This window comes from Lissotriton vulgaris, chromosome 1_1 (genome assembly GCF_964263255.1).
Source record: "Lissotriton vulgaris chromosome 1_1, aLisVul1.2, whole genome shotgun sequence".
Lineage (NCBI taxonomy): Eukaryota > Metazoa > Chordata > Amphibia > Caudata > Salamandridae > Lissotriton > Lissotriton vulgaris.
This window is the reverse complement of record NC_141685.1, coordinates 1,300,686,626-1,300,714,323: the sequence shown is the minus strand read 5'-3', so window position 1 is coordinate 1,300,714,323 and position 27,698 is coordinate 1,300,686,626. Positions and strand designations below refer to the sequence as shown.

At 48.0% G+C, this 27,698-nt stretch overlaps 1 protein-coding gene across 1 annotated transcript in view; it reads left to right on the top strand.

Annotated features, from left to right (window-relative positions):
• Positions 1-27,698, top strand: part of ESPL1 (extra spindle pole bodies like 1, separase) — a 600,179-nt gene that overhangs the window by 52,929 nt on the left and 519,552 nt on the right. Inside the window, exon 9 of the mRNA XM_086929411.1 lies at positions 9,290-9,434. Within this exon, the coding sequence (XP_086785537.1) occupies positions 9,290-9,434 (145 nt within the window). The remainder of the gene's footprint in view (positions 1-9,289; positions 9,435-27,698) is intronic.

Genomic DNA, 27,698 nt, shown 5'->3' with positions numbered 1-27,698 from the left:
GGTGTGTGACGGTGTGTGAGGGTGAGGGTGTGTGAGGGTGAGTGTGAGTGTGAGTCATTGTGAAGTGTTGAGGGTGAGTGAGGGGTTGAGGGTGAGGGTGGGTGAGTTTTATAGCAGAGTAGCTCCTTTGTGACTCCTTGTCACCCGAACACTTTTTCCACTCCTGGGATTTGATACTAGTAAGCCGGTTGCACTAATACATCTGAACGTTAGTACTGGTAAAAAAAAGCCCATAACTGGGAAAACAGAGTCTTGATGACCTGTTCAGCCTAAGATTTAAGTATGTGACCTAAGTCCTGCCAACACTGATTTTTGGCTGCACACAGCTAATGTTTTTCCTAATTGGAACGTGTTTTTATTTTACCTTTCTGTCACATTTGTTTACAGGTAGTGGTGTATAATGTAAAATATCCTACCTATTGAGAGTAAAATGCCCGCCAGTATTAGGTCAATCATGCATTTTTTTTTACCATTCACTCACTATAACTAGAGTTTCTACCCCCATTAGGCAATAAATATGCAAATAGTGCGATTTGGGCAGGATTTGGAGTAGATTTTATATAATTTACAACTGAGTTGGATTAATTAAAGGCGCATTAGTGTTGCAAACGTTTTAGATCCTAAAAAGGTGAAAGAACATGAGACTGCCCTCTTTGTGGCAATATAAAAAGTACACTTGCAATTAAATACAAGGCAGCCGTCAGTGGACAAAGTCCGTGAAACACTGGGGGAACAAAACCTGTTTATCTTCGGTGGAAAAAATGTTCCTGTATTCTTCGGAATGGAAGGGTGGTGGAATGGGGCAGTGAGATTATTCCTTCATTTTACACTTTTATTACCAAACAACATTATCAAAGGTGTCATAAGAGCATTTCTCTCAACAAGAAACAACAACAAATGTGTAGATCTTACACCAAGGTTTATTTAGCGACGGGAGAAGTTTAGTGACTTTGTCAACGCAAACTTCCACATTTTTTAAAAACTATCTGCTTCTTTCTTGTAGATTACAAACTTAGAAATGTTTAAGAAAAAAGCAAGATGAAAACATTGCCAACATGTGTTTCAGCATGCCAATTCTCTTAGAACAATATTTTAGCAAGAAATCTGGGCCTAGGCAAAATTAGGTTTAAGGACACAACTTTGTTAATGTTTTGATTGGCAACAGCTGTGCACTTAGCTAATTTCCACCAACTGAAGAACAACATCCCCCACTACTACGTTTGTTCCCAATATACAAAAATTGCAAATCAAAGGAACCTCTTTGATGACATGCATATTAACTAGAGCAGGTTAGACGTACCACACACAAGATGCACAGAGCCCTGTTTATTATCATTTGCACACTTTATGTCACAGACACTAAGCATGACATTTCACATGGCCTGGACACTACTTCAGATCTAGCCCCTAATTGTGTGATTCAGCAGAAATCTATCCAGAGTAAATACCTCTTCAGCAGAGCTCCAAGGAAGTTATTCCATAAAAAGAGGGTAAATGTATTTCCACACAAACTCGAGGACTTGTGTTTGTAGAAGAAAGCACTGCCTGCACTTCAATAGAACATAATTCCAGTTAACCTGACACTACAGATCACACAATCACCCTGAGAGGTCAACCTAATCCTTCTTCAACTTATCGTGAAAGTGTATTCTGTAACCTTGGTTGCGTACACCAAGGAAGATATTCTATTCGGCAACAGAGTAAAGTTTCTTCAGAGTCTGGTCAAATCCAAGCACTTAACTTAAAGTGTAAAGCGCACGTTCATGCAGGCGTGTATTCTGGCACTGAATAACATATGTTTATTGATACCCAGTCCAATGGTACTCACTTTATTGACATCAGAAGGATGAAAGGCTGAGTGGCCCTGCTGGGATTTGAACCTGTGACCCAGAGGTCGAACCCAGGCCCCGGCTTACCCAAAAGGGAATACTGGGCACAGTGAATGTGCTGTGTATCCAAGTTCAGATCTTCAGTCCATTTAGTTAAAAGATCCTGTTAAAGGGGCAGCCCTGAAAGGGGATCACACAACTGATGGGCGCTGCCATTGCCGTGCTAAATACAAACCCCCAACACCAGCTGGATACTGGTCAATGCAAACTGAACCAAGGATATGCTCCGAAACCCCAAACCAGCCCATGTAAAAACAGACTGAGGTGGCATTGCCTCATTGACCCACATATTCAATCTGTGGGTACCGACCTGTATTTAGGGGAGTGTGTGTGGCTGAAAAGTTAAGTATAACTCTTGAAGCACGTCGGAGGAGGTGTAATCCACGAGTGCCTTGTGGAAAGAACGGGGCTTGGTCTGGGTGAATCCCTGATTCATGAGTCTGGAGGTAAAGAAGGCAAGTCCAAGCACAGCCTTGGCCTTGAAGCGAGAGACAACCAAACACAGGTCTGCGACAGACGGTGATGTCACAGCACATTCCACGACTTCAAAGAAATAATGGTCTGTTCCTTGATCCACAGCGCCAGGAAGCTGCTGTCCGTACGGATAAACACTGGTGTGAGCCGCAGGGAACTCCTTCTCTGTGCAGAAGGAGCGGCTCAGCACATCCACTCAGGTCTTGGCCTTGTGCTTCTAGGCACTACAATTCCGCACACTAAGTAAACAAGCAGCTTTTCATGCACAATTGCATAAGTTGCAATAACTGTTGAGTGACAGTGCGCCCTGAAGCCGTTTATCCGTCAGTAGCTCCACTAAAAGCAGTGAAGTCTGCATCAAAGCATCTGGTTTCATGATTGTCTCGAACAGATGGCGGGCAGGGGAGGGGGCGGAGCGGGGAGAGGGAACAGACGGAGGGAAGGCCAGATAAGGGGTGGGGGGAGGAGAGTAGGAGGAGGAGAGTAGGGGAGGCACGGCCTAGCGGCCGTGCAATCAAGAAGTGAGGGGGCGGGAGAGTAGGCAAGGCAGGCGGCTGGGGGGAGGGGGGAGGAGAAATGCGACGCGACATGGCAGGCAGGGGAGGGGGCGGAGCGGGGGTGTGGGAGGAGTGCGGGAACAGACGGCGAGGGGAGGAGAGTAGGAGGAGGAGAGTAGGGGAGGCACGGCCTAGCGGCCGTGCAATCAAGAAGTGAGGGGGCGGGAGAGTAGACAAGGCAGGCAGCTGGGGGCATGTGCACGCGCTTTTAAGCTCAATGCGCATGCGCATTGAGCTTAAAAGTCACGGGCACTGCAAGGAATCGCCACGATTCCTTGCAAGTTGGACAAAGAGTGGATAAGCCACCATAGTCTCGCTTGCTCGATGCGCATGCGCATCGACAGGCGAGACCTAAAAAGGACTTTGGCTGTGCATCCTGGGATACCGAGGGTCTCTGGAGAGTTCCCTAAAGGCACGGTATCCCTTTTCCAGACACATAATGGCAGCCTATGAGGGCTTGTCTGTCCAACCCTTCCTCTCTATCATTTCAAGGATTTTGGTGAAGGGGAGTTTTCTCTATGAGGGAAACTTGGTAAAAATGTGTAAAATCTGACATAGTTGGCTATCCTTTTAACTGTTTAGATGAAGTGGTGGCCTTTGTATCCTTGGAATTGTTAGGCTGCATTATTTGTCTTGATTTTCTCTTAAGTGTCTATGCAGGACTGCAAAGAAGACCGCTTAAGAGATTATTTTTGATTGCTCCGGGGCCCACGCACATGGGCGGGACTATTCACTAGATTATGACTATACACTGAGATACCCTACTACAGAATTAATGTTGTGCAAGACATTTCTTTGAAGAAAGTTGTTACCTTTTACGGAATGACGTGTGAAATGAAACATTGGACTAAGATTAATAGAATGATGGCTCTAACACTAGTAAAACCTTATTAAAGGACATTGGTTGTGAGGGAGGTAAATGTGGAATGTTTCTTCCACCACACCCATTGAACCGTGAATGGCTCTAAAATTGTGATCATTTTTATAAACATGGTCATACTTTAATCCACATGGAATCACTGGCTTGCACGTGTCTCCTTGGCTCAAGCAGCAAGGTCCTTTTCATAGAAAATGCATATACTATGTGGACAACAATTAGCCAAATACACTAGGGAAATACTGAATGTAAAACACTCAGTTAAATAAATCCTTTGCCAAATGGAAAAATGTTTCCTTCATGCAGTTGCCTACGGTTTGGCAAGCTCTGTTTCCCACAAGCAAGTGAATACAGATGCTTTTAAATGGGTAATTTGTTATACTTTCTATTGGAATTTTTATGGAGCAGTATTATCTAAAATATGTTGCTAGCATATGTAGAACAGGTCTATCCTTCACTCCAGCTTTCCATATCTGTTTGTGGATCTTTGCAAGCAACCTACACAGACGACGTACACAGTGATGGTTACATCAGAGCACATGTAGGGGCTGGGTAAAAGCTTATTGCCATAGTAAGGGTGAATATTTTAGACTTAAGGAGCAAAAAGATTGGCTTTTCTAATACTTGTTTAATCCAATTGTATTTAATAAAGTCTACTTTTGTCTAATACAACTACTATAGTGTAGGAGCCCTTTCTGCAGGGTCACCCTGATTTTGTTTTTTTTGTGCGGAGCCCTATTTTTGCTGGCTATGGAACTTGCTGCACTGTTTCCCAGCTAACCAGTGGTAGAGTGCCTGTGTGCCTGCTTTTAACATGGTAAAATAGGTATACTCCGGATTGCCATATTTAACTTACTTCTAAAATGGTAGACTATGGTACCAATGCATACCCAGAGTCAGTAAGTGAAAAGTCACAAGTGGACTGCAGCACCTATTATATCATGCACTTCAGTGACAATAGAACATGACTGCAGGCTTCTACCAGTATCCTAGCTGTGCGGGATTTAACCGCTGATTCGACCGGTCCAAATAACCTCCTTTGACAGGCCTAAGTCTTTCTTTTAAATATTTATAAGTCACCATAATTAGACAACATATTGCATAAAGGAGTTTCAAGTTTAGCATTTGTATAGCGCACTACTCACCCAGAGGGTCTCAAGGTGCTTGAGGGAGGGGGGTACTTGGGAGGGAGTGATGCCGTTGGTGCCGCCGGCGGTGGGGTGGGTAAATTCTTTGACGATGTTGAATAGTTCCTTGCTGTTGTGGGTGTTGTTGTCCAGTCGATCCTCGAATGCTGATTTCTTGGTGGATCGGATCAGTTGGTGGTGTTTGAGGGTGGCGTTCTTGAAGGTGGTCAGGTTGTCAGTGGTTGGGTTTTTTCTCCAGGCTTTCTCGAGGGTGCGACATAACTTCTTGGATTTCTTAAGGTCATCGTTGAACCAGGGGGCTTTTTTGATACCTTGCTTGATTTGATGTTTTTTCAAGGGTGTTAAATCGTCAGCGCTGTGGGTGATCCATTGTGTGAAGTTGGTGGCTGCAAGGTTTGGGCCCGAAGATTTTGCAGGATGGTTTTGGAGAAGCGATGTGAAGAGTTGGTCGGTGGTAGTTTTGTTCCAGTTTCTGCGGGGAATTGGTTGAGGGGGGGTTGTGGGACGTAGTCTTTTTGTAGTTGAAGTGGACACAGCTGTGGTCTGTCCAATGGAGAGCTGTGGTGTGATTGAAGGAGATGTGCTTGCTGGAGGTGAAGATTGGGTCGAGCGTGTGCCTGGCAAAATGGGTGGGGGTGTTAACAAGTTGTTTGAGTCCGAGATTGGCTAGGTTGTCCAGAAGGGTGGTGGTGTTGCTGTCGTTCTTTTCCAGGTGGAAGTTGAGGTCTCCCAGTAGAATATAGTCCTCGGAGGGGAGGGCGTGTGGGCTGATGAAGTCAGTGATGTCTTCGCTGAATTGTGTGCGGGGTCCTGGTGGCCTGTAGATGAGGGTGCCTCTGAGTGTGGTCTTGGGGTCGGTGTGGATCTGGAAGTGAAGGTGTTCGGCGGCAGTGAGGTTATCGTCGGAACTGGTCGTGATGCGGATGGTGTTCTTGTGGACGATGGCGATGCCTCCTCCAGTCTGGTTGATGCGGTCCTTTCGGATGATCTTGTAGCCGTCCGGGATGGCTATGGCGATGTCCGGTGCTGATGAGGCGTTCATCCAGGTTTCTGTTAGAAAGGCGACCTCCGGCGATGTGGTGTCGAGTAGGTTCCAAAGGTCAATGGCGTGTCTGTGGACCGAGCGGGTGTTGAGCAGGATGCACTTCAGGTGGTTGTCGGAGCTCTGTTTGGATTTTGTGGATTTGGTGTGGGTCTTGATGCAGGTGAACTTGCAAGAATGGCAGGTGAAGGGTCCATGGGTGTGTCCTGGGGCGGCTTGGTAGCAGTTTGGGAGTCGGCCGGAGTTAAGTGCTGAGAGGGTTGCTGCGTCGTACGTTATGCGGGTGGAGTGGGTTTTGTGAGGACCAGGGGTTCTGGCGCTGGGCGCGGTCCAGGCGCGGACGGGCGTAGACTGGCTTACCTTTGGCGCACCTTCGGCACGCGTCCGCAGCGCGTGAATGCTGCGCGTGTGTTGCTCTGTCATATGTAGATAGTGGAGAGGGGGCGGAGCGAGGGAGGAGCAGCTGGGAGGCGGGAGCGGGGTGGAGAGACGGGCTGGGACGGCACAACAACAAAATGGCGGCAACAAAGCCAAACAGGGTGAGATTGGGGCACAATGTGTAACGTTGCAATGGGCAGTGGCACCGACACAATCAGGCACTGATTCCGTTGCGAGCCATAGTGCGCTATGAATTTTTAAAGCGCAAACAATTTGTGAAGTTGAGCAACGCAATGCGAGTGATTAGAGCGCTATGAGTAATTTAGAGCACAAACAATTTGTAAGTTGAGCAATGCAAAGCGAGTGATAGATCGCTATGAATACTTTTAAAAGCACAAACAGCAGTCAGTGATGTAGCGCTACGATACCCAGGAGATCAGGGGGTGAGAGGAGCGACCGCTTCTGCACGGGACAGGACGGTCTCAGCGCTGCACAAGAACGGGATTCAACTATACTATCAGTGGGAGGGAGGAGCAGCTGGGAGGCGGGAGCGGGGTGGAGAGACTGGCTGGGACGGCACAACAACAAAATGGTACAACAACAACAAAGCCAAACAGGGTGAGATTGGGCCACAATGTTACGTCGCAATGGGCAGTGGCATCGACACAATCAGGCACTGATTCCAATGCGAGCAATAGAGCGCTATGAAACATTTTAAAGCACAAACCATTTGTAAAGTCTAGCAATGCAAAGCGAGTGGTAGATCGCTATGAATACTTTTAAAAGCACAAACAGCAGTCAGCGATGTAGTGCTACGATACCCAGGAGATCAGGCAGTAAAAATGCCCTCAAAGCTATATTCACTGTAGCAAATTTGACTGTTCTATAGGAAAACACTGGGATGAAATATTACATACTAATCCTGTGTATCAGGAATAAGACTAGCTAGAAAAATAATATATATATTTTTTTAATAGTGTTAAAAATCAAATTCACTGATGAAGTCTGATTTGTTCTAAATATTACGGAAAGTTGACATAAACTTTGCCCTGGCAGCCATGGAAGTTAAATCTGCGTTTTCTTCTCCCACTTCAGCCAGCCATAATTCGCTTTTAAATATTCGTGAGTGAGTGTGAACATGCTCCCAGAAGCACAACAATAGGCTGACCCTCACTGAATCTGACTAGAATGTGCACGGCGGACTGGAAGGATCCTAGTGTCAAGTCATGCTTGAATGTCACTTCCTACTTAACGGGTGGGCTGGGGCTTCTCATGACATTTGGAGCACGCTTCCAAGGAGGGGAACAGAGCACTTTGTGTGTATCCACTGCCTGGTTCCTGAAAGCTCAGCTTTGATTTTACCAGATTTCTGCCTCGGATTTTGGTGGAGGGGGTGGGGGTGAGACAGGGACTGCCTAAAACTGGATTTTAGTGTGTGATGTGCTAGGACACGAGAAGTACCATAGTACCCTCCCCACACATACTACTAGCCTGCAGAACCCAGGTTTAGTGTGGCCGAAAACTTTGTCCACCTTGAAAATTCCCAAAGTGTGTGAGGTTAGCTTTGGGAACCTTCACCCCATGTTAGGGCATCCCAGGGGTCATTCCTACTCACTGGTTTGTGCTGGAACGAATGTGGCACCTCCTGGCACACGCTTCAGAACACTCTTGGACCAGCAGGAAAAAAGCAGGGAACTGAACGTGCTGTTTGAGTCCAGCGAAGGGTCTTGAAGACTAAACCTGCTCTCCCTCTTGTACTCATGACAAATTGGACTCCATGGGGCATAAGGCAGACCTTCTGTTAAATCTACAGGGACACAATAAGCAAGTGTCCATCTAACCAGTGACAACGGGGCCTGGACTCAACCCTGCTGTGGCTTTGGTCACTATGAGTATGTAAATGCCTCCCCTGAGATGTTCTATTTGCATGCCCAAATGAGATCGTGGTAGCAGCCAGAAACAGATATAACATTCCGATCAAAACAAAATGTAATATAAATTCGGTCTAAATGTTGATTTCTCTTCAAAACTCCACCCAATGAATTCGTCTGCATTAACATATGTAACTTTTTTAAGTCTTTTTTTTTAAATTATATTAACGTGATAATTTTATTAGCAAAAATTGTAAATTTTATTGTTTATACACTTGTTGTTCTCGCAAGAGAACTGAATCAAATAAAACTATCCTATAAGCCTCCCCTGAGATGCTTTAGAATTGTAGTCCGATGGTGGATTGGGACTTAAAAGGACTGAAGTCAAAAGGTAAAATCTCTGATCTGGACAATCCTGGTTAGTGTATCTGACCCCTGCGCCATCATGGTGAACATCAAATTATACCTAAGTTTTGTTCTACTTTGACCTTTGGCTATTATTTGCACTTTGTTCTTGGCTGTATCTTTACTTAACACTTAAAAAATGTATCTACTCTTCACTTTATTGGTTTTTTGTCATTGTTGTGGTTTTGTTTATTACATTTTACTCTATTTATTTAGTTTTGAGATATACTTTACACATTGCCTCCATGTCTCTGCGCCATAGCTACTGGGGGATGAGCCCAGGTAAATTAAGTGACTTTAAGGGTTCAACCCACAAGGATTGTGGTTAATACCAGAGGTGTGTACTTAACCCCCTCAAATGAAACTCCAGTTTTCCGCATATAGGAATTGTTAAAATGCATGTTCAAGGACCTCTTGTTGGAACTCTCTATTCTCCCTGGAATATGTTTTCCCATTTTAAACGATACAATGACCATTGATTTGGTCTAAGCCCTGTACTTTAGGAGAATCTTTTCCATAATGCAGTATTTTTTCAGCAGACCCTCACAATTGTGTGCTATGCAAAGTCTAGCCTCCTCCTCTGACAAACAGTGCTTCTAATCTGGTATGCTGTTCCTAATGTGTATCCTGTTTGCTTTTGTTGGATAGCACAGCTCTGGATTCTGTGCAAGAGGCTCTGCGCCTCTTGGAAACTGTGCATGCAATTCCTGAAAACGCAGACCAGCTGATGGACGACAAGGCACAAGCACTCCTCTGGTTTTATATTTGCACCATTGAAGCCAAGATGAAAGAGGTAAGTTTGATGCCTTGGAATGTTGTTCTACGACACCTTTATTGCAGAAAGTGGTATAATCCTGCATGTGCAGCTGTGGTGGAAGTTCTAGAAACCCAAACTGCCATTCACTGGCTAACTTTGTTTATGCTATTTTCTCTATGGGAGTTCATTTTCCAGCAAATGTAATGAATGAGGCCCATAAATGTGAAATGACTAATCTGGTACTCCTTCATGAAATCTATCAAAACTGTTATCCGTGATTTCCTGTAAACCTGTAATACATTTTTTTTGTTAAACACTACAAATTTAAAGAATTTCTTTAGGTTTTCAAACTCCACACTTGGGAACTTTTCACAGAAAAATAGTCAATGTTATCCTATAGAGGAAAATAGTGTTATCGGTTTTGAGGTAATTATTTGGCAGTGGGAGTTGAGTTTCTGGGGGTAGACTCAGGGGTCCCCCAGGGTCAAGGATGCACTCTAGTTACACCCTCTGCAGCACTAGAGAGGCAGAGTGCTGGGGCCTGGGGTTATCCAAAGGGGAATAGGTGGCCATATTTTGGTGGATCCTGACAAGCAGGCCACTAGATTGTGGGAGCTAAGCTCCTGGATGTAAGTTCTGGGCAAATAGGGGTTCAGGCCAGCACAAAAGTTGCACCCTCAGTGGCACTGGGGCGGCTGGGTGCAGAGTGCTGTTTTGGCATCAGAAGCTCTGTAGTTTCCATGGGGAGTCTCCGGTTTGCAAAAGCACTGCAGGCTCTGGGACTAAGGTCTTCTGGGTGCGACCACCACTTGAAGAAATAAGTTGGGAGTTGGTTAGGCACTGTCAGTTTGGCCACCCAAGCCCGTGGGGTCGGATCTTCTTACCAGCTCCTGGTCGCCGTTCGGGGGACCTTCTGGATTTAAACTGCAGGTGTCGGCTGGAGGCTTGAGGCATGTCAGGAGTCACCGGATCTCGGTCCAAGATCGCCGGGGGGACCTTCTGTTGGTGTTTGGCCACTCGAGCTCAAGCTGTGGACTGCGGGTGCAGAGTGGTGCGGTTTTACGGCCTGGGCCAGAGGTTGCAGTTGAGCAAATCTGGTGTTCACCGGAGACAAAGTCTTTGAGGTTGAAGGTAGGCAGGTCCTCCGGGGTTTTTGAGGTGTCTGGCTGCAGGACACACCAGGATTTCGCTGGCGCAGGTTCAAGGTGGAGACAGGCCGGTAGGACTGCGGCCTAGTCAGAGGGCGTCTTCCTCTTGTTAGCTTCTGCACGGCTGTTCGGTCCTTCTTCATGTCTAAGGAAGCAAGGTTCAGTGGTGCCCCGAAATACTATATTTAGTGATGTTAACAAGTAGGTAAAAGGTAGGGACCAATGGGTCCCATCCCTGGGGTGGGTACACCCCCTAATGTGCCACCCTTCAGTGGGAGGGGGCATGAGCCTATCCCTGGCTGGCTGAGTCCCGTCCGTTCCGTTCTGGAAGATGGACTAAGTTGTGCTTCAACTCTCCTCCCCCATCTGAGGGATGGAGTTAGCAGAGGTGGGCACACCTCTCGTCACTTGTTTTTCCCGCCAGTTCTCCCGCCCAAAGTGGGGGTCAGAACCAGTGGGGACCAGTTGCTGAGAGCAGCAATTGGCCTGGGGAAGCTCAGAGGCGGCAAGCCTTTGAAGCTTCCCCTTTGTGAACCCTGACCATCCTGGGGGAGGAGTCTTGGCGCCTCATCCGAGAATGTGCATTGTTTTAGGCCCCAGAAAGCAGCAGGCTCTCGACACAGGGGTCCAGAAACATGTCTGGTGGTAGCAGCTTAAAGCAGACAGTCTGGACACTAGTGGTAGGTTGGTTTTCAGGGGGCACCTGTAAGATGCCCTCTGTGTGTTTTTTTAATTAAATCCCACACTGGCATTTTTGGAGAAATACATTCATTTTCAGCTTCATTACAGTATATTTGCAACATCTGTTCTATTACAATTGATGTTTAATAACCGTATCATATGTCCCCACTCTACTGTACATGCTCCGTATAACAAAATATTCAGCTTACATTTCGACAGTCCAATGTAATGTCCACTGATTGTCACACCACCAGTCCTTTCCCCTCTTCAGAGGTGTAATATGGAAAGCATTAAAAAGAACATGCAGGAATAAATAACATTGACATTACTGATCGGCCAGCATTAACCAATACCAGCAGGCTCTAGGCCAGAGGTAGCTTGTGGAGAAGATTGTGGCTGTGAAGTAGTCGTGTAACTTTTAAAAGGGCCCCAAATGTCACGCGGCCGAGAAGTACTGGGCAGCGTCATAGCATACAAATAGTAGTTGATGTTGCAAAAAGCCAAGCTATGCATCCAGTATTTACACTGCGGTGCCACCCTCCTCCATTAAGAGCAATCTCTCGCTTCTCCAGCAATAACCCCAAGGCTGTGAACTTCCTGACCTTCTTGGGGATATTAGTCGCATATCCCAGCAGGGCCATGGCTGGGTCTATATCGAATCCAAGCATATCCCCCAGTGTATGAAAGAAGTCCATCCAGATTTTGCAAACCTGGGGGCAAGTCCAGGATAGATGTGCAAAGTCCACATGTGGGGCCTTGCATTTAAGGCAACGTGAGGTCTATCTTGATCTATTTTATGTGGCTTCTTTGGTGTAATGTAAATTCTATGTAGGAATTTAAAATGTATGATCTTGTGGCGGCTATTTAATGACCCCTCTTTCGTCTGCAGACAGCATGCTGCCCACTGCTCATCAGATATGGGGTGCCCCAAATCTGCCTCCCAGGCAGTCAGTATTTTGGCATCGTGGACTGGGATTATTTCCGAACATGCCCTATATAACTTCGAAACCAGGTGGTCCCCTTTAGTGCTATCGATAACCGTGGATAATGGGATGAAAGGGTCTGGTTCAATATGGAAGCCTGAAACTTTGGCCCGTAAGGCTGCTCGCAGTGTGGTGATAACACATTTATCCATAAAGGAGGCTTCTGGGAATTTGTTCTCATCCAAGGTTGAGAAAGCCTTCCCCTCAGTGTATAGGTCCCCAATTTTTTTCACATCAAACCCCGGAAAGAGTGAGCCGCACCACTCCCTCACCAATGATTGGGATTCATTGCGGGTTTGGAAGCGCCAAAGTAGGAGAATATATAATTGACTAACCCAGCACTCTGGCCTGTTTTTGCCAGGCCCAGCTGGTGGTAGAGACTGTCTGGATGTCAAGTGGGTCACGGGGGAATAAAGATGGCAACACAGTGTTCAATGTATCCGGCAGAATCAGATCAATACCACTTGACCCACTGTTGAGTGGGAGCCTCAGCCACCTGTCTACTTGGAGTTCCAAGTTGTCTACTGCTGTTCCATAGTTTCGCAACAATCTCAGAGGAGTTTAGGTGTATGTGTATCCCCAAATATTTGATGGAATCGGTACACCAGATAAGCAGGAATTCAGTCCCATCGGACGGTGCCGGCAGTAAGGGGAAATATCACTGATTTTTGCCAATTTATACCCAGACCCGAGAAGCAGCCAAACATGTGATTTCTCTTATTAGGGGGTCTAAATTATCACGAGACTCCCTGACATACAAAAAGAGAAGATCTGCATACAGGGACACCAAAAGTGGACCAGTATTAAATTGGATCCCTCTGTGCAGACGGCGGTCCTAAAGTGTCTAATATGCAGGCCCATTGCTAAAATAAATAGTAATGTAGACAAGGGGCAGCCCTGCCTCGTGCCTCGGGATAGTGTAAAGGAGCAGGAAAGTGTGCTTTTTAGCCACAGTCTGGCAGTGGGCACAGAGTACAGCAACCCCGTGAGATTAACAAATCCAAAGGGCATTCCCAACCTATGCATAACCGTCCAGATAAATGGCCACTCCAGAGTCTAATGCCTTTTCTGCATCAGGCAGCACTCCTGCTGCTGGAGTAGTCAGATTTATGCGGTGTAAGACTGCGAAGAGAGTGCGCAGATTTAATGAGGTAGATCTGTGAGGGACAAACCCAGAGTGAACCAGGGATATTATTTTGTCCAATAATAAAGCCAGACGAGTTGAAATTGTTTTCGCAAAAATTTTATTAACAAAATTGAACGACGACAGAAGTGAGTACGACCCACATTGCTGGGGATCTTTAACGGGTTTTGGCAATAAAATGATCACCGCTTCCCTCAAGGTGGGAGGTAGCTGATTCCGCTAAAGTGATTCATGATACACCTATAGGAATTTGGGAGCCAAGATATCCTTATATTGTTTATAAAAATTCCCGGTGAAAGTGTCAAGGCTCAGAGCAGAATAGCCCCTCAGAGCACTGATTGCGTCAATTGTTTCATCCTTCGAGAAGGGTTCCGCTAGGAAATCTTGCATATATTTATCCACGTAGACCATCCTAATTTCAGCAAATTAAGCGTCACATGCTGCGGCGGTGTGTTTTAGCCTGGAGGTATACAGCCGTTCAAAATATGCTAGGAACGCATCTCTGATTTCTGATGTTTCCGTCAAGTTATCCCCTTCATCAGAGCAAATGGATGTGATATAGGCCTTGGAATAAGGGGGTCTCAGCAAACGCGCTAGATTGCGTCCCGTACTTTCCCCTTCACCGTATTTACGGGCTTCCCCGTATTTGCTAAGAAAGTGAGTCTCTTTCTGCGGCCTGACGAAATTCTTATAGCTCCTGCTGGCGTGTCTCTTCCTCAGCCGCATCTGAGTAATGGATCATTGCTGCTTCCAGTGCAATTGCTGCTCTATATTGGCAAGTGTGGTTCTCAAATCTTTCAGGACACCTGCATGCTTCGAGATAATGATGCCCCTCATATAGGCCTTGAAAGCCTCCCATAGTGAGGCCCATGTGTCCACCGATCCCATATTTAATTCAAAATAATCCTCGATGGCTTCCCTCAATTCTGCATCAAATACATCAATAAGCACCCTACCCGGGAATCACCATTGACGTTCGTGTCCCTCCGGTCTGGGTACACGTAGTTGTAACAAGACAGGTGCATGGTCAGAGTATGTGCTGGTAAGTACTGTCATTTCAATACACCATGTGTGAATTCAGGGTGAGCAACCAAAAATCTATACTGGTCCAGGTATCGTGTTGTGCTGAATAGTGCGTGCACCCAGGGTCTGTTGGGTTCCGGACCCTCCAGATATCAGCAAGGAAAAAGGTTTTACATATGTCCAGCAATTCCCGACGCGATCTGGGTTCAGAGTCAGCCGCAGCAGAGTCTATTGCGTGGTCCAACAATAAATTTAAATCCCCACCCAGTATCATATTGCCTGTGCCTGTGTGTAAAAGCGAAGCATCGAGGTCTGGAAAGAAGTCAGGGCTGTTTACATTTGGTGTGTATACACAAACAAGTGTGACAGTTTGCCCCATCAGCCTCCCCACTACTATTGTGTATCTGCCTTCTCGGACCAAATGACATGAGGTCAGAGAGAACGGCAGCCTCTTGTGTACCAAAATCGCTGTGCCCGAGCATATGTGCTGTAGTTTGAAAAAAATCTGTGCACCCCAGCCAGACACAAAGTGTGTAGTCAGGTTGGGGGAGATGTGTTTTTTGCAAAAACGCTATGTCCACTTTATACCTCTGTAGATAATGGAGCACCTTTTTAAGTTTTCTAAGTTATGAAGTCCCTTGACATTCCAAGTTAAGAGAGACCGCTTCGAGTAGGCAGCTAAATCAGGGAGGTCCGTCATATCCGCAGTGTGGCATATCAGTGAAGTGTGGAGCGAGATGTGCGTCAGCTGAAATGTCATTGTGGAAGCTAGTAATGAAATAACAGATCGTGAACAAACCCAGGCCCCCTCCCAACCTCACGTCCATGTACGTAAGGCGATTCCCAATTAACCAATTTCACAGTGCATCCCAATAACATCCCAATTCAGAAAGAAAGTAGAGGACTGATGCATTATAATCAGAAAATGCAACATAGTGCCACGCACCTAGGGGGGTGGCAATGTTCCAATGGACCCCCAGCATCATATCAATATAAAAAAGTATACCACAAGTCATGTTATCGCCATTTTCCTATCCATACAAAACAGAACATGGCATCGTAATTAGTGTAAGGCAGAGGCAGGAAGAATACAAAATGATAGTGTTGAACTTTTTCTCTAGGGAGTAAACCTAACTGCAGAGCCACTGTGGTGAGGGGATGCGTCACTGCCAGCATCAGCCTCTGAATTTCAGAGTTTTTGTAGGTTTTTCAAAACGCTTGTGCTTCTGCGGGACTATCAAAGAATCGGGGACGCCCATTCACATCTACCCGCAGTTGCGCTGGGTACAGCATTTCATACCTGAGGCCTAAGTTTCTCAATGCTGCTTTGACTCCAGTGATCTTGGGCGGGCCTCCTGAACCATAAGGGTGAAGTCCGGGGGAAAAAAAGACAGTGGAGCCCTGCCAAGAAATGTTCCCTCGCTCTCTGGCCAAGCGTAGTCACGTTCCGATCCTGAAAGTTCATTATTAGTGCAATAATTGGAAGGGGCGGGCATCCAGGATTAGGACCCGGGCCCAGTGCTCAATGTGCTTGTTCCACCACGAAGCCAGGGGTGAACGCATCCTTGCCGAATAAGTCAATCAACAGTGATTCCACAAAAGTGTCCATTTGCCAGTGTTTGTTGACCCTTAAACCCCAATAATATGGATGTTATTGCGGCAACTGCGCGCTTTCAAATCCTCATTCTTAATAGCGATATCCTTCAATATCTTTTCCATGGGGTCCAAGCTCTTCGTGGATTGAGTGGCTCTGCCTTCACGGTCCGAGATACGCCCCTCTGCCGTGCCCAGCCTGTTTTCATGAATGTCCAATTCTGATAGATACATCTGCTGTGTGGATTCCTCACCTTGTGAATATCCCCCTTGCGTCAGCAACATTCGGAAATTCTTTTGTAGCCTCGCGCCGACGTGGACTCGGACGTCATAGAGACACGATATCGCTCGCGACTCCGCTGACGTCACCGACGCCTACAATAGGCCCACGCCGGCGTGATGACATCAGTTCCCTTTTTTCCGTGTCGTCGACGCTAACGGTTTAACGGGTTACTCTGTAGCTTCTAGTATCCTATTACTTTGTTTCCTCGATTCTCCTTTCTCTGACCTTTTTGCTCGTTTGTCATGTCGACAAAGAAGACAGGGTTTAAGCCTTGTGGAGAATGTGGGAAGATGATGTCCGTTACGGACCCTCACCAAGACTGCATATGGTGTTTGAGCTCGGATCACGACGTTGAAGGTTGTTCATCGTGCCAGAAGATGAATCCGAAGGCTCTTCGAGAGCGGGAATCAAAACTCCTGGTGGCCAAGCTTAAAGCAAGTAAGGTTAGAAAGTCTTCGAAGCGCTCGAAGAGATCGAAGTAGAGATCCAGGTCGAGGTCTCGTGAGGCGTCGGCCTTGAAGTCCTCGTCTGACCATGCTTCCGGTTCTCGGAAAAAACATAAGAGGAGGCATGAGTCCCGTCATCATTCAGGGGATAAGTCTGGTTCAAGATCAAGGTCTCCCAGGAGGGTGAAGTCGAAGGTGATTCCTCCACATGTGTCGGATCATGAAGGTGAGGCTTCGCCTTCGGAGTCGGTGGCCCGTTCTCCGACTCCGGTTCCGGATCCGACTCCGGCTCAGTCTCCGGCTCATTCTCCGACTCCGGATGACGCCGATGGAGTTCCTGTTGAGGGGGGAGTCTTCGAATCCTGTTGAAGAGACAGATTCAAACCTTCCTCGAAGTCAACCTGAGCATCCACCATTCCCGACACCAGGTCAGGACCCTTCCGCGTTTTTAAACGCGATGTATGGTGTTTTCTCAAGATCATGGTTCCCATCTGGTGCGCCTTCGGGTCCCATGGGTCCTATGTCCTTTAATTTGGGTGTTCCTCACTCATATGCTCCGGCACCATTCATGCCGTTCATGCCAACCCCGACTCCGCTGTGGCAGTACCAAGCTCCACCAGGGTCGACGCCGGTATCGACGCCGGCCCGCCCGAAGTCGACGACTCCGGCTCCGACGTCACCGGCTCCAAGCAAGTCTATGGATCCTCCTTCCAAGCCCTCGGATTCGGTTCCGAAGTCGGCTCCGGCGCCGTCTGATTCGGCTTTGGATTCGGCTGCACTTCGAGTCAAATTCAGGTCTCGAAGAGAAGCTCAACGTCTGCTTGAACAACAGAGGGTTGATGAGTCTTCTTCTGACATGGAGGAAGGCGAGTTGGATGGTGGCAGTTTCGACGACCTGGCAGAGGCAAGTGGTCTCGAGTTTTCCCTGGAGTGGTCTTTGCCTTCGGGATCTGATACTCCCTCCAGGGATGTTCAACCGTATCATGTTATGAAGAAGGCAGCTGGACTTTTGGGTTTGTCTTTGCCTACTGTCGAATTTACTGACTGAGGTTCTTCATTCTCCTAGTCAGGCAGTGGAGCCTTTGCTTCCATTTAATGAAGCCTTAAAGGAACCCATTATGGAGGTGTGGAAAAAGCCTTTCTCTGCTCCTGCAGTTTTCAAGAACGTGGCTAGGAGATATAGGGTGGCTCCTGAGGACCCTGCATTCTTGTCATCACACCCTTCTCCTGAGAGCTTGGTGATTCAGGCTGCATGTTCTAAAAAATCGATTGGGGCTTTTCTGCAGGTGCCTGGCGACAAAGAGGCCAAGAAACAGGACCAAACAGCTAAAAAGACTTTCTTCGGCTAATATGGCACTGAAATCTACTAATGCCACTTGCCTTATGGGTAGATACATTCATGCTCTAATGGACTCTATGCGCTCATTGATCCCTAAGGTTCCAGAGGATAGCAGAAAAGACTTTGAGGAAGCCTTGTCTGATTCTCAAGCTGCTGCCCGTCAAGTCATCCAAAGCGGGCTTGATACTGCGGATTCTGTGGCGAGGATCATGGGCACAACGGTTGCCACTAGGCGTTCAGCCTGGTTGAAGTCATCCGATTTTTCAACTGATGTGCAGTCTGCTTTATTGGATTTGCCTTTCGATGGTGAGGGGCTCTTTGGGAGAAAAGCAGATGCGGCCTTGGAAAGATTCAAGGACAGCAGGGCGACGGCTAGATCTCTTCCTCTTCAGGTCAGAGGCTCTGCGACAAGGAAATTTAGAGGTTTTGGCTGCTCCTTTCGTACATATAGACAAGGGCAGCAGCAGAATACCCTGTATAGATCATACAGGGGGAAGCAGAGAGCACGTCCTCGGGCGTCAGCCCAATTCCTCCTCTACCTCCACCAACTCCCCAGCCACAGAAAAGCAGCCCTAGATCCGCCATTCAGGATCATGTAGGCCCAGTGGGGGGCCGGCTTACCCACTTTCTACGAGATTGGGAATCGGTTACATCAGATCTTTGGGTTCTCAGTCTCGTAGAAAATGGGTATGCCCTTCCCTTTCGGGAATTCCCTCCCAATTACCCTCCTTGCCAAGGGTATTGCTCAGAGGAACATCTGTTTCTCCTTCAGGAGGAAGTCCAAACTCTATTGAGGAAAGGTGCGATAGAGGTGGTCCCAGAGCGGGAAAGGTGACAGGGATGCTACTCCCGGTATTTCCTGATTCCCAAGAAGGATGGCAGGCTTCGTCCTATCCTGGATCTCAGGATCTTGAATTTTTACCTGAAGCAGGAGAAATTCAAGATGCTCACCCTTGCACAGGTTCTTCAGGCTCTGCTGGAAGAAGACTGGATGGTGTCGCTAGACTTGCAGGATGCGTATTTCCACATCCCCATCCTGAAGTCTCACAGGAAGTATCTCCGTTTTACGGTGGGATCGCAGCACTATCAGTTTGCGGTCCTTCCGTTTGGACTTACTACTGCGCCTCGAGTCTTCACCAAGGTGATGGCAGTGGTGGCGGCGCGTCTCAGAAGATCGGGGATTCCTGTATTCCCCTATCTGGACGACTGGCTGATCAAAGCGGAGTCGTCGGAGATTGTGCTTCATCATCTGCAGGGGACAACCCAGTTGTTGTACAGGTTGGGTTTTTCGATAAATGTACCCAAATCTCACCTGGTGCCCTCCCAGCGCAACCTGTTCATAGGTGCGGTACTGGACACAACTGTATGTCGTGCATTCCCTCCACCTCAAAGCATTCGCGACATACAGGAAATGATTCCTTTATTCTACAATGGAGCGGTTGTTCCGGTCCTGAAGATCCTTCGCCTGCTCGGTCTGATGGCTTCTTGCATTCTCCTGGTCAACCATGCACGCTGGCACATGAGGGCACTCCAGTGGTGCCTCCGCAGGCAGTGGTATCAGCACTACGGAGATCTCAGGGAGTCGGTGAAGATCTCCAGAGAAACTGCAGCGGATTGGTCTTGGTGGGGCGTGGAAGGCAACCTGTCTCAGGGGAAGCCTTTTCATCTGCCTCCTCCGGTGGCCACGGTGATTTCGGATGCATCCACTCTAGGGTGGGGTGCTCATCTGGGGGATCTGGAGGTCAAGGGTCTTTGGTCTCCAGAGGAAAGGTTGCTTCACTTCAACCTTCTAGAATTGCGGGCGATTCGTTTAGCGCTCAAGGCCTTCCTCCCTTCCCTTCGCGGTCAGTCAGTTCAAGTCCTGACGGACAACACGACCGCGATGTGGTACATCAACAAACAGGGAGGAGTGGGATCGCGTCTCTGGTCCTGGGTTCGGGACCATCAGATTTGTCTGATGGCAAATCATCTGGCCGGGGTTCTGAACGTTCGGGCAGACAGTCTGTCGGCAGTTCTCTGCCGACCACGAGTGGAGGCTTCATCCGGAGGTGGTTCACAGCATCTTTGAAATGTGGGGGACTCCTCGGTGGACCTGTTTGCCACTCGCGAGAATGCTCACTGCCCGTCATTCTGCAGTCTCCAGTATCCGATGCAAGGAGCCTTGGGGGACGCATTTCAGTTGAGCTGGGGCGGTCAGCTCCTTTACGCGTTTCCTCCCATACCCTTGATTCCTCGGGTTCTGAGGAAGATTCGCCAAGACCGGGCCCAAGTTATATTGGTCGCCCCGGATTGGCCAAGAAGGGTGTGGTATTCAGATCTTCTCCCTCTCCTCTCACCGGCCGCTCCGTCTCCCTCTCAGGGCAGACCTCTCTCAGATGGAGGGGCAGGTTCTACACCCCCACCTCCAGACATTACACCTTCATGCCTGGAGATTGAGCGGGGCAACCTGAATTCCTTTTCCCACCCGCCTGACGTTGTGGATGTCATCTTATCCGCCAGGCGTGACTCCACTAAGTCCATCTATTCTTATAGATGGTCGAAATTTGTTGAGTGGTGTAGGGAGAAGTCCATTGACCCTGTGAGAGCCCATTTATCTGATATACTACTGTTTCCTCTTTCTCTGGCGCAGCAGGGGCTTGCTGTTGCAACTGTGAAGGGCTACCTTTCAGCGCTGTCAGCTTTTCTCGGCTTGCCTGACCAGCCGTCTCTTTTTAAGACTCCCTTGGTCTTGAGATTTTTGAAGGCCTCACAATTAAGTTCCCTCCTTCACCTTTTATTGTGCCTCAGTGGGATTTAAATCTTGTTTTAACCTTTCTGATGGGTGCTCAGTTTGAGCCTCTTCACAAATGTCCCATGAGGCTTCTTACTTTTAAAACAGTCTTCCTCGTTGCAATAACCTCGGCAAGGAGGGTAAGTGAGCTTCAAGCTCTGAGCTTTAAGCCCCCTTTCCTGTCCATTCATGCTGATAGAATGGTTCTCAGGACCAGGGCTGCTTTTCTGCCTAAGGTGGTGACTCCCTTTCATTTGAGTCAGTCCATTACCCTACCTTCCTTTTATCCTCCCCCCTTCACCCTTCTAAGGAGGAAGAGAGACTGCACCGCCTGGACCATAAGAGGGCAGTTTCCTTTTACTTGGACAGATCCAAGGATTTTCGTTTGGAGGACCAGCTTTTCGTTGGGTTTGCTGGTTGCAAGAAGGGAAGAGCGGTCCATAAAAGAACCCTATCAAGATGGATCGTTCTCTGCATTAAGATCTGCTACTCTTTGGCCGGTAAGGAACCTCCAGAGGGTATAAGGGCTCATTCTACAAGAGCTAAGTCTTCGACCTCTGCGTTGGCTAGAGGTGTGCCTGTTGAAGATATTTGTAGAGTGGCAACTTGGTCTTCCCTCCACACTTTCGCGAAGCATTACTGCTTGGATACCGAAGTCAGGAGGGACGGCCACTTTGCGCGCTCTGTCCTTCAGGATTTCCTGGTTTAGAAGAGTGGACACCCTCCTCCGGGAGTGGGGACTGCTGTGGGACTCTATTCACAAGGTGAGGAATCCACACGGCAGATGTATCTATCAGAAGAACAAGTTACTTACCTTCGGTAACGCTTTTTCTGGTAGATACAATATCTGCCTGTGGATTCCTCACTGACCCACCCGCCTCCCCGTTGTCCACTCTTCTATGCCAGAGTTATTGTACTGTAATGTAGATTTATTTTGTTGTCAAGGAAATGTATTGCTTTCCTGCATTTGCTTTACACTGTGTGTTTTGCCTTGACTATTGTATACTGTGTATACTTTGTATATATCTACTGTCATTGGTCCGTCCGTGTGCCTCGATGGCACGGAAAAAAGGGCGGAACTGATGTCATCACGCCGGCGTGGGCCTATTGTAGGCGTCGGTGACGTCAGCGGAGTCGCGAGCGATGTCGTGTCTCTATGACGTCCGAGTCCATGTCGGCGCGAGGCTAAAAAAGAATTTCCGAATGTTGCTGACGCAAGGGGGATATTCACAAGGTGAGGAATCCACAGGCCGATATTGTATCTACCAGAAAAAGCGTTACCGAAGGTAAGTAACTTGTTCTTTAGCCCCAAGGGAGTCTAGACACTTGTCTAGCGTATCAAATCTGTTGTCGATAGATTTGAGCCCAGCTCTGAGTTCTGTCAGCAGATCTGTGTAGGATGAGTCCGCCCCTGGCCCCATTGCCGGGCCCTGGGCCCCTTCAGCCATTGTGAAGGAGTAATCTTGCACTTTCTCACCAGTGGGGGGGAAACGCTAGTACTCTTTGTTTAGGGTCCTTTTTGCCTATGCCAGAGCTCCCCAGAGCCAAAGGAATCTGGCACCGAGTTCCCCTGCAGTTGTGGTAGGAAGGCGAAGGGGGGACATGGGCAGGGCAACAACAGTGAACTTGTGACTGGATCTCAGTCCACTATGTCGTGGGGACTGGGCAGAGGTGAACCGACCGTGGGTCTCTTCCCCTGGAGCTTGGTAGTCGCTGAGGGCTCTGGCCACAAATGAAAGGAAATGGACCTGGGCCTTACTTGATGCCGCAAGTTCAGGCCAGTAGTCTGGGATAGAGAGGCGCCTTCGTGCAGCAGTGGACAGCAACACAATGTTCCGCTAGGCTCTGTGCAATTATCTCATAAGGAGGACGAAGTGGTTCACCAGTGCTCCATTTGGTGTAATGTGAGGTTGGTATTGTTTCCCCTCTCTGAAGTGCTGCCTGTTCGTGGGCGGTATGTGGTGCCGAACTGCAACTTTTGGGCTCACGATTGAGGTGGTGTCAGCAGTTTTGGCACCCCCTCCACAGAGCACTAGCGCACAGTTGGGCAGCTGCCTTGGGGACCCTGTCTCCCCGAGTGCCTTCGGGAGCGCCGGAGGAGCCCAGGCGGCCCCCGCATCAGCTGGAAAAGCAGGAGTAGGGACTCCCCGGCGGCAGATCAGAGTGTTACCGAGGGGGGTAATAAAAGATGTACCACTCTCACCGCTGCATCCGCCTCATCGCGGGGTTCAGTGGCTCCGTCAGCATTCACTCTCCGTCCGCAGGTCGAACGCTGCAAGCAGGCTGCCTCGGAGGTTTCACAGGCCACCCCCATATTCCCCCCCCCCCCCGTCCCCACTAGAGGTGGATTTAGGTTAATTGCATGCAGTTTTCGTCACCGCAACGATCTCCTCTGACGCTCCCTCCAATGTTAAATTGATGGCATGCCTCCTGGGGACAATTATTGCCGTTTCATGCGAGATAGCCGGGTCGCCATTCGGAGCTTTAACTCCGCGCGGCCATCTTGGTCCGCGACTCTGCCCCGCTCACTGTGCGGAGAAGTTTGATACCAAATTTCTCAGTTTTCAGTGTAGCCATTATGGTGCTGTGGAGTTTGACAAACTCCCAGCACCATATACTCTTAATGGCAGCTCTGCACTTACAATGTCTAAGAATGGACTTAGACACTGTAGGGGTAGAGGGCTTCTGCACCTGTACCCTCACCACTGGTATAATGCACCCAGCTAGAGGGGTGACTGATCTATATCAGGGCAGTGGTTTGTAGGGATGGCACACAGGGATGTGTGCCATGTCGGCTCTTCACTTTGTTCTGCACCAAAATACACATCCTGCAAAGGCAGTATGTGTGATGGGATAGGACCTCTAAGGGTGGCCCAATAGATGCTGCAGCCCTTAGTGGCCTTCTCTGGTCACAGTGCCCTGGGTACCTGTGGTACCATTTACCAGGGGCTGAACTGTGGCCCGAGATGCCAATTGGGTTTAGGCTTCAATGCAGTTTTAGGAAAAGAACATGGGCCCTGGGTTCCTGATTAGCAGGAGCCTAGGGCACTCAGTCAAAGCACATCCACAATTCAGCACAAAGTGGGGGCAACCATGCATAAAGAGGGCATTTTCTCACAGTCTGTACCCGGTCTGGGGTGCTCGGTGCAGAGTGGAAAGGTTGGCTGGATTCTGTGCATCCTAGGGCCTTGAGGTAGTCTGTCTTGCAGGTTGAGGATGCAAAATCAAGACAACTGGGCCACTCTGGAAGTGGGACTCTGTAGGTCTTATGTCTCTCAACGGCTGCTCTGTCTCGGTGCAGTGGGATTTCAGACTGGAGTCTCACTGGCTCTGCTAGCTTCAAAAGTGTCCGGTATCCCAGGTATTGGGCATGTGCAACTCTGGTTGGTCCTGGTGTCCTATCACTTGGCGGTAGACAGATCTGACCTTCATGAGCACATTGTCCTCTTCCTGGGAGGCTTCTGCATTAGGCTGGCCGGGTAGTGCAACTCTAAGTCTGACTTTGTTTTCGGTGCCTGCAGGGGAGTAGCTCCTCCACTCAAATGGAGATTGCCAACAGTTTTCGAAGGGCTGGCAGTCTCCCGGGGCTCTTGAAAATGTTTCGGTTGTGGGACGAGTCACTAGTCACGATTGTTGAGAATGGTGCAGGCAGGCTTTGTTGCCAAATGCTCATAGCAGTCTAAAGTTATTGCTGCTCTGTCATCTTCTGGATCTGTGAAATCGAAGTTCCTGGTGTCAGGGGTGCCACCTAAATACTCAATTTAGGGGTGTTATGGGGCGTGACTGGTAGTAGCAATGGACTACTTACCTTTTAGGATGTCTACAACCTCTGTGACCACTTCTGTGAACAGTGGATATAATTCCAACCCAGAGAGCCTAATTCTGCCGAAACTAGGAGGGGATGTAATTATCATGATGGGGGACGCACCTCCTGACTAGTTAAATTTCCCACCTGTTCTGGTGCCAAATGGGCGCGGTGGTGGGGTGGCATTTACCCTGTCTGGGGGAAGCCTTGGGTCACATATCAAAGGTGGCAGATGCCTTTGAAGCCTCCTGCCTTGATATGCTGATCAGTTAGCCATCCTGCTTGGAGGAGGTGACGACACCTCTGGGCAGATCAGGCATTGTTTCTGCCCCCAGAGCACAGGCTCTCACCTACAGGGTGTTAAAACCTGTCTGACAGGAAGGCATACATCCAACATACTAGTAGTCTGTAGGTTTTCAGGGGGCACCTCTAAGGTGCCCTATGGATGTATGTATCAATAAATCCATTGCTGGAATCAGTGTGGGTTTATTAATACGAGATGTGTGATACCAAATATCTCTACTTTCATTGAAGCCATCATGTTGCTTGTGAACTTTGAAATACAAGTGTCCAGAACATGTACTCAAAATGGCTTTCCTAATCACTTGTAATATCTAAGAATAAACTTAGACATCAAAGGAAATGTCTGCTCATGCAGATATGTCCACACACGTAGTATAGTGCACCCTGACTTAAGGCTGTAGGGGTGGCTTACATATGCTGCATGCAGTGTCTATAGAATTGGCACACAGGAGGTGTGCCATCTAGTGTCTTCACTTCTCTCTGCACCATGACACGCAGTATGCAATGGCAGTTTGTATGTTGGTGTTGAGAGGTCCCTTAAGGGTGGCACAATACAATACAGCTTCCTTGCACTAGGTACCTGGTATACCATTAACTTGGGGGCTAACAGGGGTTGCTAAAGGTATTGCCTATTGGGGGAACAATTGTGCAATTTAGGGAATGCGATCTGGCACTGGGTAACTAGATAGTAGGAACCCAGTGCACTTCTGGATACCAGGAAAAAGTGCGGGTGACCGTGTCAAAAAGGGTTTCTTTACTACATCCCTGAACTCCCGCCTCCACCCGCCAAACAAATGAGTTTGAGGCTAACTTTTCCCAATAGTCTTCAATATCTCAGTGGCATAACCTGGAAAGGCCATTTTCACTGGGATTTTCAGTCACAGGTCTGTGCTCTATTGTAAAGGCCATTTCCTGTAGGGAGATTGACTACCTGAACAGTTGGAGTTTTCACCTTTTATTTGAATCAGCCATTTAAGAGGCCTATGGTTGGTTTGGACAAGGAAGGGAGTACCAAACAGGTAGAGTCTCAGCTTCTTCAGGGACCAAACCACAGCACAGGCTTCTCTCTCAATGGCACCCTAAAACTGCTCTCTTGGGAATAACTTTCTTCTAATTAAATCAACATGTTGGTCATGGCAATCATCATCATTGTTCTGGGAAAGGACTGCTCCAATCCCATGTGAAGAGGCATCTGTCTGCACTGTGAGCCTCTTTGTATAATCTGGAGTCTTAAAAATAGGTGCTGAGCACATTGCTTTTTTTAGGGTGTCGAAAGCCTTTTGACAGCTCACGGTTCAGTTTATCTTCATTGGCATCTTCTAGGAGGTACATTCTGTGAGGGGTACCACAATGATACCATACCCCTTCACAAACCTCCTGTAGTACCCAGTCAAGCCAATGAATGCCCTGACTTGGGTCTGGGTTGTTGGAGCTTCCCAGTTCAGTCTGATGCTCCCCTTAGCTTGATCAAACAGTCCTTTCTTTTCTTCTTTTGAGACTTGTCTCCAGTGTCCGCATTATGGGTACACCAAGTAGTCTGACCAGGGGTTAGGGAGAAGAGCTTCAGAAAGAGCTTCAGAAAGGCATTCAAGACCCACCTTTTCACAAAAGCATACTTAAAATAACGCTCTCGGCAGATTCACCCCTTGTTATGTTTTTTATCTTCCAGCGCCAAGAAGCCCTCGGGCGTACGTGCGCTTTATAAATTTTTAATATATATATATATATATATAAGAGCTCAGCATACTGCTTCAGAACTTGCCTGCAGGCAGCCTGCTGTTTGGCAGAAAGCGTGTCTGAGAAGACCACTCCATTTACTGACCCATCTTTTGGGCTGTAGAAGAGGTCCAGGAGAGGTTAGCTCTCTGCTTCCTGATCCTTATCAGTGACCATGAGCATAGTCACATCAGCCCTGTCATAGAAAGGCTGTAGGCGGTTAACACCAGATAGGTGACCTCACCTTTCCTTTTAAGGATAGTCTGGACCACTCTACATGGCCTAAGACTCCAAATCCCATACCCTCTGCCCTAGTTGGAACTCCACCAGTGTAGCCTTTCTGTCATACCCATGCTTCTGGAGCTCTTGACTGGGTTCAAGGTTTTTGGATGCTTTACAGACGTACTCTGCCATCCTTGAATGTAGACAGAGTACATAGACAACTATGTTTTGTTTAATCTCTTTGAGAGGTCTCTACTAGCCTTCCTTAACTAGACAGTGGTCCCCTTACAAGATGGCCAAACTGAAGTTCAAAGGGACTGAACCCTACTCCTTTCTTAGGTACTTCTCTAAGTGAAAAAGCACACATGGCAAAAGGACATCTCATCTCCCGAGTTTTGCTGGGAGTCCCATGTTCGTCACTTTCATGGTTTTGTTGACCATCTCAACTAAACCATTGGTTTGTAGGTGATATGGGGTAGTGGATTTGTAAGTCACACCACATTCATTCCACATTGCCTTCAGGTAGCCAGACATTAAGTTACTACCTCTGCCTGACAGCTTGTTAAGGAAAGTCACTCTTGTAAAAATACTTGGGCTCTGGCTACTTCAGGGGCCTTGACAGTCCTGAGGGGGTGTACCTTCAGGGTACCTGGTAGCATGATCCACTACCACCAGTATGAATCTGTTCCTGATCCTGTTGGAGGGCCCAGGGTGGCTAACAGAGTCAACCCCCACCCTTTCAAAGGGAACCCTAACCAGTGAAAGTGGAATTAAGGGTGCATGACTTGGGCAGGTGTCAAAGGAGTTACACAAATCCTTCACCTTTTGGAACATGTATGGCGTG